Here is a 14792-nt window from a genome sequence, read left to right on the forward strand (position 1 = left end):
GCGGACATTCCTAGCCTTTTGAGGTTAAGTCAGGCATGGTAAGAAGTATCCTTATATAGATTATCTGCAAATCAACGGTGGATGATTCGTTAATCCTGTATGTATGCTTCTTTGGTGGTGGCGTTGACATAGTCAATTTCTTTGTTCTTGTGTCTCTCAGTTGGTGAGGTTGGGATGCCTATCTCACATATATAAATTAAGAAACAGTATAACGGGACAGAAAGTCTCTCATTATGTGAATAATTAAATTATCCTTTATGTAACTTTGTTTTCTTGATATATATTTTTTCAAATGTTTACAGAATATATTCTATATTTTTTAAAAATATACGGGCGCAGCAACGCGCGCAATCATGATCTAGTTACTATGATATAATTTGCCAAATGAGGAGGTGGGAGAGGTGCCGCCCAAGGAGGTCAGGGGGAGGAGGTCAATAAGGCTGGGGAGCGGAGGCGGAGGTTGACGGGTTAGAGAATGATCAAGCATGTGAATCTATAGCACAAGCTCATGATTTATCAAGGGAGTGGTGCTGCCGCCGGAGTAGAAAACCGTATCTCATATTAAGCTGTTTTTGTCTTTTGTTTTTGTACAAATTTGGTGCAGGCAAAATTTTGATGACGATATATATAAGATGACTAGCATTATCTTTTTACTGAGTGCATGTTCGGGTAGCTCACTTAGAATGGGAGTCAGTGGAATTTGTGATAAGAGTGAGGATTGAGAGTGAGCGCAGGGTGGGTGTTGGGATTCGCAACATGAGTAACACATGAGTAATAGACAGTGTTATTGATTATGATCACTTCAGTGAGTACTTTCAACAATGTTAGAAGCACTACTATATGATTACAACAGCACATTTCTGATAAAAAGTAAGATTAAAATGTATCGCCTGCAGTTAGGATTCACTGAGACTCACGGCCCCCGCGTCGCCAACACTTGGCGACACGGGGGAGATCGCGCCGCCGCGCCCTAGGCCTCCTCTCCCCGATCTCTTCCTCCCGCCGCCACCCGAGTTCACGCCGGCGAAGCCCGGGCTGTGGGCCGTGACGGTAGTGGCGGGGTCTTCTCCCTCGCGCGCGGTGGCATCTTCCTCTGGCGGTGGCAACGTGGCCACTCCAGTGATTCGGCGGCGTGGTGCGGCGGGATCTCGGCGGAGGATGTGGCGACGGCGGCGGCGCAGCCTCCGGCGGTGGTGGTCGGAATCTCGGATCTCACCGGGCTCAGTTGGGCTTAGGCGGGTCGACGGATCTGGTGTGCGGCGGCAGGCTTGCGTGGTGGACCTAACGTAATCGGCTGCTCTGGCACCGTGGTGGTGCCGTGGCCGGTTAGGCGGCGACGACTGTTTCCTTTTGGCGATCCGTGCACAAAAAGCTGGATGGAGTTCTTCGAATAGATCTGGGTGAAAACCTGCTCTCGGCTAGATGCCAAGGCCGGCAATGGCGGCGCTCTTCGGCGCCGTTCCCTTCTTGGATGCATCGCCGTGGAGAACTTCTAGGCCAACATCTGCTACCTTGTGAGTGCGTCAGACCGGTGTGTAACCCAGTCCCTGTATGTGGCTAGGCTGGGGCATCTGGCGTTAGATGTTAGGCTTCGCTGCGATGTCTATTTGGTATTAGGCTCGGACAATTGGCCCCCTTCATCAAGGGGATAGGAGCAATAGGTGTTCCTTGGATGGTGGCTTCAGGCGCATTGATGTATTACTTTGTAAGGTCTTTGAGAATAATTCATAAAATGGCTGCATGCATCATTCAGATGCAGAGGCCGGGGGTACATCCTCCTTTTCAAAAAAAATCTGACCAATGTAAGCTGAGGAAAAAGTTTTATTATACTTGCTCAAATATCGTGCAAATGAAGCTAAAGACAACATTTCTAATATTGTGTGAGAATTTCTTAAGCGCAACACAAGGAACAGTAGATATTAATTTTTAATAGAATTTTAGTTGGATCACCGCTCTATATTTATATAGTGTTAATTTATCCCTTTTATCAATTTACATTGCAAGTGAATTGGACTTCAATAAATACCCCGATTGTGCCCGTGCTATTTGTCTCTACATGTGAAATTTGACATGCGTTATATTTACATAATTCTAGCAAAAAAATCGTAGCACATGGCAAGGCACCGACATTCCCGTGCTATCTTATCTCTACATGTGAAAGTTTACACATTATGTCTATACAACACAACAAAAATATTTTAAAAGCCCGTGGCAACGCACGGGCATTCTACTAGTTAGAATATAAGTTTGACTATTTTTTATTTAAAAACTTATGTTTGAATTGTAATATTTGAATTTAAACTAGTGTTGCGTTTGAATATTTTTACTATACGAAGAATTATGCTTATCTATAGTTATTTTGGAGAGGTGCAGACTTTGAAAAAAATGAAAACAGGGCCGAAAGTTTGATGGACATGGTCGAATAAGCGTCTCTCGTATCTATCCATGTCCGCGAATGCGTCAAGATGAATCCCGCGGGAGAACGTTTTTCGTCCGCAGCGTTTTGTCGTGGGCGCCGCGCCGGATGGGGAGGAGATATTCGCGTCCTAAACAAAGGCTGGTTCCCGGATAAGAAATGGCGTTCACGAATCCCAAGTACAGGACAAAATTTAGCTTGCAAAGGATCTAGAAACTAGCGATCCCGAATATATGCATGACTTAGCCGACCCAATTAGCCAGTCATTTTAGCTAGTAGTAGTCATTATATAGTTCCGAGTACCCACTCCAACTAACATTGAAAGAGACGTCGGCCCTAATTTTACTCGTGTCGCTTTTGTCATAATCATACTTGCATTTTAAAACGGAAACACTAGATGCTTTATAATACGAGGTATTAGTATTGCCATGATCGATCCAGCAGTTCTTTCGCTCTATATACTTCTCCAGGCCACCACACTCTGCTTCAGGTGGCGCGCGTCACTGATCATCGATATATCCCGCGTTTGCCATGTCGAATCCGGCAATAGCTGGGGCATCCTCATCCTCGTACGTACTCCCGGCACGTCGCCGGCAGGCGGGCAGTCGTCTCCCCGCGGCATCACGATCGCTGTTCGTGTCCAAGTCTGGCTCGCACCATCACCCAGCAAACCCTCTTCGTCTCGCCTCCGTCCGTGATGCCGGGCACCCTTCCACCGAAGCACACCGGGGAGAATTCTTCCCACTCGGCCATTATCTCACTCCTCCCCTCTACCTGATGTACGCGAGGACCCGGTTAACTGTTCCTTCCTGTTTAGGTAATTAAATGCTTTGCTTGAACAATCTTCCTTTTCAGATTTGCAAATCCTCCTTTAGATGAGAAATTAACAAAGTCTCATTTAATTACTATATCACTTAATTTTACCCGGTGATTCATGTGCATAACTTTTTTTTTTATTTTTTGTTTGTTTGTTTGATTGATTTACCTTTTTTTCTTGTTCACGTCGTGTGTATCCACACTTGCATGTGTATTCCACCGTGAGCAATTGCGCTTGTAGCCCCCACTCCCCTTCGTTGTACGCTACTGCATGTCCGTTAAACTCGTGCAACTACAATTACACCCCGCGTATGCAACTATAGTTGCACGCCCGCGTCGAAACCATAATTGTGCACCTGGTCCGGTTGTGGAAAACTGCAGGCTAGTTTAATTGGATACCTAAGCTCCATGCCTAGGTAAAACTAGAGCCTGGCGTCTACGTGAGAGCATGGTTCATAATATAATCAGCTGTTTAATATAAACATGCCATGTCATTACGAGTTAACAATATTAATTATTCATATAATAGAGTTGACTATAAGGTTGGTTATAAGTGCATTTTTTTTACTTTCTCTCTATCTTTTTCTTTTCATTAAATGCTTTACATAGAAGCACGTGTAGAGGTTGGTTCTTGCATACTCTATAAGGTTGTTTATAATTTAGGGGGTGTTTGTTTCCAGGGACTTTTTTGTGTAGGGACTAGAAAAAGTCCTTCTTAGAGACTTTTTTACCAAACGGGAGGGACTTTTTAGGGACTAAACTAGGCATTTGGGACTAAATGAAGAAGACTCTCAAGAAGAGTCTTTTTGGGACTTTTCCAACAATGCCCCTCCATGCACCCATTGGCCCGCCACCCCATGGTGTTGTTTGATTATTATTTTTCTATATACTAGGGGTAATATGGTCATTTAATAACCTCTAGGAAGGGACTAGGGACTTTTTAGTCTCTGGAAACAAACAGGGAGGGACTTTTTAGGGACTAGGGACTTTTTAGTTGGGACTAGAAAAAGTTCTAGGACTAGAGAAACAAACACCACCTTAGAGTAGTAACATGCATATGTTACTAGTCTATGTTACTTTCTACACAGTGGGTAACATATGTGTTGTGTCATGCATCACTTCATTTATTAGGTTGTAAACTCGTCTTTTCTTGATATGTGTGATGTTAGGCCTCTTTCAATGCATGGGTGCTTAGGGCATCTCCAACAGTTTGTATGTTAGTATTTGTTGGTAAAATATGCCATGTCATCAACCAACACCTTAACATACAACAACTCCAATGGGTTGTATCTAGTTTGCCCAATAGGATGTGAGATAATAAATAAGGTGCTCTCTCATTCTACTTTGGAGCTTGTGTAAGGGGTGTTGGTTCATGTACATACAACCTTCCCCTCTTTCCTCATTTATTGTATGACACATCATCAAAAATCCTATGTAGCAAATTCAACCAACAACAATCTTACAACCATTGGAGATGCCCTTAGATGAGGTGCTAAGTGCATTAAAAATCTTAGCAACTAGTCCCCCCAATGCATAGGTGCTTAGCTTTTGTAGCTAAGCTTCCCTCATAGAATTGTTTAATAATTAATCTCCTTCATGTATTGGTTGGTAGTCACTTTACATAGGTTCACGTGCTTAGCACCGTTTCTTCCTGGGGTCACCATAATGCTCTCTCTCTTCTTTAATTACTTTGCCACATCACTATTTTGCTTATGTGGCGTCCTTAGCACATGTACACCTTGGAGCATTGGGAAGGGCCTTACAGTAACTAGCTATGTTACCACATACCTCTCTTTCTTCATTAATTACATGCCACATCATCTGTTTCGCATAGATAAGTGTGATGTTACCACCTATGTTACTCCCACCGTGGATAGTCCTTCACCTTTTCCTTGTCTATCTTATCCATATAGGTAAAAGTGCCAGGTTTATAGTCCATTATTGTACATGCATGCTCTGAGAATTTGAGAGAAATTGGCTAGCTAGGCTAGCCTGGCTGTAGCGTGTTTGGTGTGTATCCATCGCCTGGCCGGCTATTAACAGCCCATAAATAAATGTTGGCTCATGACCCATCCGAAAGTTCGCAATGAAGAGTAAAATTAACATCCTTGCATGAGCCAGGCGATCGAATCCTTGCGCCTGGGCCAGGCTAACAAACGTGCCTGGTGCTCTAGGCGCAGGCTAATGACCATGTAAGATAATTCAAGCCAGGCTAGAATTTCCTTTTTCAGGATCCCAACCAGGCTAATGGAGGCTCAAATCAGGCGATTTTCTCCTGGGTATCCAACCAAACTAGCCATGCATGTCCGCCAGCCATGCACAATCGTAGTTGCGCAATTGCACGTCCGCACACCTGATGGAGGCTCAAACCAAGCAATTTTCTCCTAGGTATCCAACCAAACTAGCCATGTATGTCGGCCAGCCACGCACAATCATAGTTGCGCAATTGCACGTCCGCACGCCTATGCGCAAATGCACGTCCATTAGCCGCACACAACCTTAAATGATAAATATTCTTTTTCTAGTAATGCTAACAAGAAATCTTGTTTTGAGAAATATATTATAAAATGCCCAACTAAAAGATGTTGACTTTTTGCCACAACTATTTTAGTGTTTAACACTCAATTTTAAGATTTCCTTAGAAATAACAAGTACTCTACAACATAAAAGCACACATGCACACACAACACCATCACACGCGCGCGCGCACACACACAAGACATACTAAGAGATGAGGACAAACGTGTGGTTGCACGGTTAGGAGGGCGTCGGAATTTTTTTTTTTGGGGGGGGGGGTTAAAAAAGGAGGTTCGAACCCGGGCTTCTGCAATGATTGCGATGCACACAAGCATATAGGTGGCCAATAGCACCAATCTTCGTTGCATGGAATCTTGTTTTGGGTCGCGAGGATGAGCTACCACCTACATGGAAGCAATGAAAGTGATGGAACTGTCTCCAAAGAGTGGTTGGATTTTGCGGTTGCCTGAACATAGTGTGTTTGTTGGAGGCAAAAGTGCAACCGATGATAGAGACAGCTAACATGCATAGGTGCACATGTGACACACTTGCATGCTTAGAAAAAATAGGTAGCGGGTTGCATGTAAAAAATGTAACTTATGATTTATTATTGATATGCATAAGTGTGGATGTGTCATGGTTGCATGCTTAGAAAATTAGATAGTGGGTTGTAGTTGCCATTTAGAAGTCATCAAAGTATAGCTGGCAACTGTACTTATGGTCCAACTATACTTAGATAGAGGATATGAAATCATTGTGCTTGTATATAGTCATCATTCATGGCCAACTCGGATTGCTAAAACTGCAATAATATACAAGTAGAACTGCTCTTACATCAGTGGTATTCATAGTGCATATATTTTTACTTCAATATGATCTGTTATATACATCTAGTCTGTTTTTTTAATGAACAATACAGGAGAACGACAGGTATTGTGTTAATGTAACTATGCAAGGGAAAACTGTTTCCTCTCTTTTGTTGGCCTTTGCTGGCTTCCATATTTGACTTGCATGCTTTCCAGGACTAGCAGCAGATCGTCCAAGCAAACAAAATGCAGGGGCACAAGCACCAATTCTCGAACAACGTGTAAGTCACATATGGGGCGTACACATATATACATGTAAATTCATATATGTTTTAGGGGGCAAAGTCAAATTGACTGACCAGAATGAAGATATGCGCTTAATTAAATTGATGAACATATTATAACTAGATCAAGGCCGGCGACGAACCAAGCAAGCTTTCCCACATGATCGAGACCATCCGAGTGGCCTTGAGTTCGATGGGTGGAGGCGAGATATCTGTTTCAGCCTACGACACTGCCTTCATCGCCCTTGTCAAGAACCTAGACGGAGGTGATCGCCCACAGTTCCCCTCCAGCATTGACTGGATCATTCAAAACCAGCTACCAGATGGTTCGTGGGGTGATAGCTCATTTTTTCTGGTCCAAGACCGACTTATGAACACCCTAGCATGTGTTGTGGCGTTGACGTCATGGAACCTTTACGTTGAAAAGTGCGAGAAAGGTACGATTACCTTTCTTCATTGCTGTTAGGATGTTCATCAATACTTTTGGATTTACCCATCTCCTCGAAGTCTTTTATATTTACATGATCTTATTTATTGTAGGCATGCATTTTATCAGAGAAAATATATGGAGATTGGCTGAAGAGGAAGAAGATTGGACGCTAATCGGCTTCGAAATTTGCTTCCCCTCGCTCCTATGCATGGCCAGGGACATGGATCTGGACATTCCTCACGATAACCCTGCCTTCGAAGCCATATATTCCAAGAGAAACCAAAAGCTCAATAAGTACGCATAGCTACCTAAATTTATTCTTTTATTTTACAAGTATTATTTAACATAGTCGAATTTGCCCAATTTTAAGTGTGGTGGTGTGCGATAAGACATGACAAAGAACCAAATAGTCCCCTAGTGATTACAGATGGTATTGTTTAGCTGGTCAGATGATGTACGAAACTCGGCAGAACACATATTAAAATTGGCGAAATCTTCATTGAGTGCCAAACTCGACGCAGCGCACTAGGCTGGACGGGGCCGGCAATTGCCGAGTTCATTCAATCACGAACTCAATGAATATATAAACAATGTTAGCCGAGTTCCTGCCAGAAAAAAACTCGACGAACCACACGGTCAGACTGGACATGTCGTTAGCGGAAGTGTCACGTGACACAACTGTTTACCGAGTTTTGTTAGACTAAACTCGGCGAAGCCTAGCCAATAAAAAAATCCACATGGCACAACGCATTGGTCAGTACAAAATATTTGTCGGGTTCTTTATTCAGCAGAACTGGACAATCTGTTTGCCGAGTTCCACACTCGGAAAATTTCTAACCAATTAGGGTGCGCCGCGAGGCACAACATTATTACCCAGTGCCAAACTTCACCCAGTTCTTAAAAACAGAAACTGGGCAAACGCTTTGCCGAGTTTTAAACTTGGCGAACTTGATAATCTGTCGAGCTCTTTTTGTTCACTGAGTCCTTTTCCATCAGAAACTGGCATAGTTAGAGCTCTGCCGAGTTGCTTATCACTGTCAAGTCCAATCTTAGATCAAACTCGGCAGAGAGAAGTTTGCCGAGTTTCTGATAGAATGAACTCCACGAAGTATCGAAACTCGGGACAAAACCAAATTCTAGTAGTGTCATGTGTGAAACCTTGATTTAGGGTTCAACGCTACCAACAATAAAGGAGGAGTGAAAAAAATCAGTTCTCTCTTTCTTGGGAGAGAACATGGTTGTGCACTGGTGTTTTTTTGTGAACACTATGCTGACGCAGACGCTCATACGTACACATTCATCCCTGTGAACGCATGCAAGCACACCCTACACTTATGAGCACCTCCGAGAGACTAACCGGCATATCATCTTGTGATTGACAAAGTCACCACAGGCGCATCCGTAATCGACGGGAACATCTCCCCGGCCCCACTGAACAAACATCGCCGGAAAGTCTGAAATAAATCCAGAAAAATGCGAGCACCAGTGCTAAGTCACTTGAACAGGGTTGTGCACTGGTGTTGATGCAAAGCGGGCCTACTGGTGTGATACGCATCCAATTCGGTATATGTAATTAATCGACTTGTTGCCTCTCATATTGTAGGATTCCTTCGGATGTATTGCACACTATGCCAACGACTCTACTTCACAGTGTGGAGGGAATGGCAGACTTGGACTGGAAAAGGCTGCTTCCGTTGCAGTGTTCAGACGGCTCCTTTTTTTCATCACCCGCAGCCACAGCTCACGCTTTGAAGGAAACAGGCGATCTAAAATGCCTCAAATTCCTTGACGAAGTCATCAAAAAGTTCGAAGGCGGAGGTAACATCAATACCAACAAGCTGTATAATGCAACGAGATACTGATTTACACATGCTCAAACGCAGGAGTGTAGGGTGTAGACCGTCTTTCGTGCTAGGGTGAATTTTGATGTTTGAATACCAAAACTAGTTCTTGTTTACTAACCTTTCACACATGTCAGCGTCCTGTGTCCATCCTGTGGATTTGTTCGAGCGTTTATGGGCGGTTGATCGATTGACGCGTCTGGGGATATCGAGGCACTTCACCAGGGAAATCGAGGAGTGCTTAGATTATACTTACAGGTAAGCATAATATATGCATGCCTAGCTATTTCCAGTATCTTAACCCGACTCTCTTTATCTATTTTTTTGCATGTTTGATATGTTTTGTTTGGCGCTATACAACAGCACCCCATTTAGTTCAACCAAAGTGTTTGGCCACCAAACTCTGTTGCAGTGTAGGTTGAGGAAACTTGTAACAAGGAATACTTTCGATAGATTTACACATTTGTTTCGGTCTAAATATTGAAAAAAATGTATTCAAAGATTTGAAATTTATACTAGATCGAGCACTAGACAAACATAAAATGATAGCTAGCATATGTGTAATCATCTGGTGACATGGGCGACACTAGACCACCACACAATCCACAGTTTGTTTCTCCCTTTCTTAATTTAAGAAGAAAAAATAAGGAGGAAAGAAAAGACAAATATATGGAGAGAAAAAGAGATTATTGCAATGCCAAGCTCGTTTACCATTTAAACCGCCAAAAAATGGTTTTGCATCATGGTACTAGCTGCCGTACACTAGTCTCTACCTACATTCTATCTTTTATCCGTAAACGTACCTTTCATCTGCAAGTAGTACATCACTAGCAGGTGGTTACCCTAGCCTTCAACATCAATCCATCGGTATGGACCATGGGCACCAAATCCTGAGTTTTGTTGCTGTATTTCTTAAACTTCTTTTTGCTATAATAAGTGAACATATCCTTTCCTCATAGGGAAGTAAAACTATGGCTAAGTTATATACTTTATCAGGTACTGGACTGAAAATGGGCTGAGCCACGCAGGGTCCTGTGCAGCTTCGGATATCGACGATACTGCGATGGGTTTCCGTCTCCTCCGTTTGCATGGCTATCATGTCAATCCATGTAATTTAGTATAGTGTTGGCTAAGTTTTAAAATACGCAATCATATTCATGCACTTTTAGCCTCTGGTTTGAACGTGTGAATGCATATATGGTACATAGGCGTGTTTAAGAAATTTGAGAAGGACGGCGGATTCTTCTGCTTCCCAAGGCAGTCGAGCCAATCTGTCACGGCCATTTACAACACATACCGTGCTGCTCAGGTCGCGTTTCCTGGCAAGAAGGAGGACGTCCTTCGGCGGGCCGAGCGGTATTGCTGCACATTTCTTCAGGAGAGGCGCGCCTCCAACAAACTCAGCGACAAGTGGGTCATTCCCAAGGATTTGCCAGGCGAGGTAGGTCCACCAAATTATTGTCTTGCATATAGACTATAGAGCAATATGGAGGCAGTGAATTCTTGTCTGCTATATTAACAGGTAGGATACGCACTTGACTTCCCCTGGAAAGCAAGTTTGCCACGGATCGAAACAAGGTTCTATCTAGAGCAATATGGAGGTAGCGACGACGTGTGGATTGGAAAGGTCCTCTATAGGTAACTTTTCATTTCACATTGAGGAGCACCCAGCTCACAATTTCAGTTCTAGGCAAAACCCATAGAAAAAGCTTTATCGCTAAAATCAACAACCTATTCAGAATGCCTCTGGTCAACAATGACCTGTACCTAAAGGCGGCGAAGGCTGATTTCACCAATTTCCAGCAAATGTGCCGACTTGAGTGGCATGACCTAAAAAGGTGGGTATCGACCAAATTCATATAAGAACTAGTACATACAATGTCGTTCAAGTAAGGGTGGTACGACAGGAATAATCCGTATTCTAACTCCAAATTTCTTACATCTATAAGCAGGTGGTATGACAGGAATAATCTGCAAATGCATGGTCTGTCTGAAAGTAGCGCACTGAGAGCTTACTTCTTAGCTGCAGCCAACATCTTTGAACCGAACCGAGCAGTGGAGCGCCTGGCATGGGCTCGCACGGCGATACTTACCGATGTTGTCTCCACCTACTTTCAACACAACGGTTGTGCTCCGGACCTGAGAGAACGGCTCAGTACTTGTAACCTCACATGTGAACGCCACCAGAGTCTACCAAGGTTTGATTGAGCATATTTCTATGTTCCATCATTGTCTAATATTACTTTTGTCTCAATTTCGAAAGAAAGAAAGAAAAGGTTTTCCTCAATAAAAGAAAATAAATAAATAATACTACTAATTAAAACTACTGCCTAGCTAGCTTCTATTTTGTTTTATCCTAAGAGTTTGCTTAGTGATCTACTCCCTTTGTTCCTAAATATAAGTCTTTTTAGAGATTTCAATATAGACTACATATGGAGCAACAAATGTGTGAATCTATGCTCTAAAGTAGGTCTATATACATCGGTATGTAGTTCATATTGAAATATCTAAAAGGACTTATTTTTAGGAATGGATGGAGTACATGACATGCATGGAAGAATAACAACACTCTCCCATTATCTAAAACCACATGTGCGTGTGCATGCAGGGTAGCAATAATGGATTGGACAGAAAATAGCATACTACATGTTCTTCAGGAGCTGATCATGGACCTTGGCAAATTTGACAATGCCACCGACACTCTTCGCGAAGCTGTGAAATATCTTACCCACGCTCAAATGCATTCATTATAAACACCTGATATTTTTTTTGAGGGAAACAGCAGGACTCTGCTGCGTATTTTTATTAATTTCAAATAAATGAATACAAATAGTCCAAGAAGAGAAAAAAGAACTATACATCAAAGCAAAAAAGAAAACCTAGGAAAGGTAAAAGGAACAAGCATGCATACATACGCAAACAACAAATACAAGCAACAATAACACCCCACAAAAGAAGAAGAACAGGCTCAATCTGAATCTGGACTAGCGAGTTATCTGAACATTGCAACCCAATCCTATATAGATGATACTGTTTTTTAGCCGAAATATATGATACTATTTACCAAACATATATGTTCCATGTTACACCTTTGCCCAATGGAAACAGAAAATTATAATTTAAGTCCTCTGGCAACTGCAGTGGAAGGGTTGGCTTATGGCATGGACCGCAGAGGAGAGAAGTGGAACATGTGAATGGAGTACAGCGTTGTTGTTAGTTCACACAATCGAGATCTGCTCAGGAAGACACAGTTCGACTGACCATCAGCTGAACGTTTGGGAGTATACCCAGCTCGAGGAGCTCACCTCTTCAATATGCCGCAAACTCGCAGCTAGGGTTCTTGCAAAGGTTTGTATCTATTGTGGATATCAAGAATTCTTATACATGTTTATATATCCATTTGCCCATACGGTGCATGTTTTCTCAATTAATCCACGACAATAATTTTCAATGACTCAATCAGCATGGACATAGAATGGAAAACATAGAGGATATAGACCGACAAGTGGATTTGGAGATGGGAGAACTTGCTCATCATGTTCTTCAGAGCTGCAACGGTATCATAAAACTGACTGGGCAGACTTTTCTCCACATGGTGAAGAGTTTCAACTACGTCGCCATGTGCTCATATGACACAATTGATTGCCATATCTACAAAGTCTTATTGGAAGATGTCATTTAAATCATCTACAATGGTTTGTACCAAGTTTATATCTAGCAGACACACAAAAGCAAATTTGCCTCTCTAAAGAACAATTACCTCATTGTGCTTATACGTGATGAATAATTATTGCATGGTAGTAAGGATTGTCATGGTTGCATGGATTGTTTACAAATGTATATTACTCTTTGCTTTATTAGTATATAACTAGCAAAGTGGCCTGCTCGATGCGAGGGCTAGAATTTTATATAGTTTAATGATGAGAATATATTATTTGATTTGTAAAAAGAAAATTTTAAACCAAATGTAATGAAATTTATAAATGTAAGAACTTTCTAAAGTAATGTTGTTATCATGATACAAACAACCTAAAAGCTAAAAGCTAAAAGGGGTATAACATAAGTCATTTAATATCATTCTTTGATCAGAAAATCTATTAATCCAAAAAGATAAAAGGCGTACAACATTGGACATATTTTAGATATAATTAATCCAAAAATCATGTAATATTGACATTGGTTTTTCCTTTTGTGTCATGATGTTTGTTTCAGTTGGTTTATCTTTGGCCTTAATCTTCAACATTGGATATTCATAACTAAGATAAAAAGGAATGTATGACTTTTCTTTCTATCCTAGACTATGGAATAATAGTTTTTATCCTTGAAGCCAGTTCCTTGATACATAGGTTATATATCTGCTTTGCAGAGCATAGAGCAAGCATTGAGATGTAGATACCAATAAATCATTGGCTAAACTATATACATCTTTGGTCATACGTTCGAACTAAGATTTTGTATTTGAGGTAAGCTCTGTCATTAACTCCATGTATATGTGATATTTGCTTTGCGTCTTGTTTTGGCTGTACTTACCGAGAAAGAAATAAATGCTTCCTAAATGAAGTACTCCCTCCATTTCTTTTTAGTCTGCATATAAGGTTTGGTCAAAGTCAAGTTTGGTAAAGTTTGACTAACTTTATATTAAAAAATATCAACATTCACAATACGAAATTAATATTTTCAGATGCACTATGAAATGTATTTTCATATTATATAATTTTAGTATTGTAGATGTTCATATGTTTTAATATAAATTTGGTCAAACTTTGTGTAGTTTGACTTTGACCAAAACTTATATGCGGAGTAAAAAGATATGGAGGGAGTACCCTTATGATTCAGCGTGTAGAGGTTTCAGGATGCCGTGTAAGAATCTTGAATCTACACTTCACTTTTGTCATGTCCCTTGTTTAGTTAGCAGAATTTAGTTGTATAATTCTTAGCCCCGCACAAAAGGACCATGCAAGTATGCATTATAGTATCATAAGTTGGTGTTTGAACCATTAACCAGGTAGGTTCATACTTGCAGAAAAGGCAGGATCCTAGAAATAAGAGGTTGATTTTGAGCATTATTATTGAGCAAGTACTTCGGAGAAGATGGTTATATGGACAAAAGTTTATATACACATACATGACAATAATAGAAATATGGTTTTTCCCAATTCATATGTACGTCATCACTTAGACTACTGAAGGTATAAATCTGAACCTACAAAACCGAAGGATGGAGAAAAGCAATCCCATTTAGCAGGTACCAAATACTATGTATTATTGTTTGCATGTTGAAAGGTCAATTTGACGAACAAAAATGTAAATCGATGGAACACATTGCATTCGAAGAGAAATCATGTTTGGTAAGGGGTAAATCTACTGTTTCCGATATAGGCAAAGTTAAATTTCTAAAACTTGGACTTCGCCAGAATGGGCATACCTCGGGCCTTGCTTTGTAGAGCCCAATCTGGTGCCAAGCCAGCCCCACCATAGAAGTATGGCATATTTTGTTGTATTTTTTAAATAAAGCATTTCCAAATAAATAGTTGAGTATTTTTTTGAGAATGGAGTATTATGTTTTCTTTTGAGGGGTAAACCCAAGTTTATTCATCAAAGTCCACATGATGTGGGATACAATGTAGGTCACGGGGTTGGTCAAACCAGATGTGGCGTCCTGGACCCCGTGATAGAGAAAAC

General features: G+C 41.4%; 1 protein-coding gene across 1 annotated transcript; it reads left to right on the top strand.

Annotated features, from left to right (window-relative positions):
• The first annotated feature begins 1437 nt into the window (after positions 1 to 1437).
• On the top strand, positions 1438 to 12792 carry LOC125527262 (syn-copalyl diphosphate synthase-like). The gene is made up of 15 exons (XM_048691797.1): positions 1438 to 1514; positions 6669 to 6679; positions 6772 to 6836; positions 6964 to 7276; positions 7380 to 7563; positions 8873 to 9087; positions 9248 to 9368; positions 10107 to 10219; positions 10319 to 10551; positions 10633 to 10748; positions 10850 to 10948; positions 11063 to 11308; positions 11719 to 11824; positions 12252 to 12458; positions 12574 to 12792. The coding sequence occupies exons 1-15, from the start codon at positions 1438 to 1440 to the stop codon at positions 12790 to 12792; spliced, it is 2325 nt and encodes a 774-aa protein (XP_048547754.1).
• Positions 12793 to 14792: the final 2000 nt, after the last annotated feature.

Source organism: Triticum urartu, unplaced genomic scaffold (assembly GCF_003073215.2).
Source record: "Triticum urartu cultivar G1812 unplaced genomic scaffold, Tu2.1 TuUngrouped_contig_3398, whole genome shotgun sequence".
NCBI classification, from domain to species: Eukaryota; Viridiplantae; Streptophyta; class Magnoliopsida; order Poales; family Poaceae; genus Triticum; species Triticum urartu.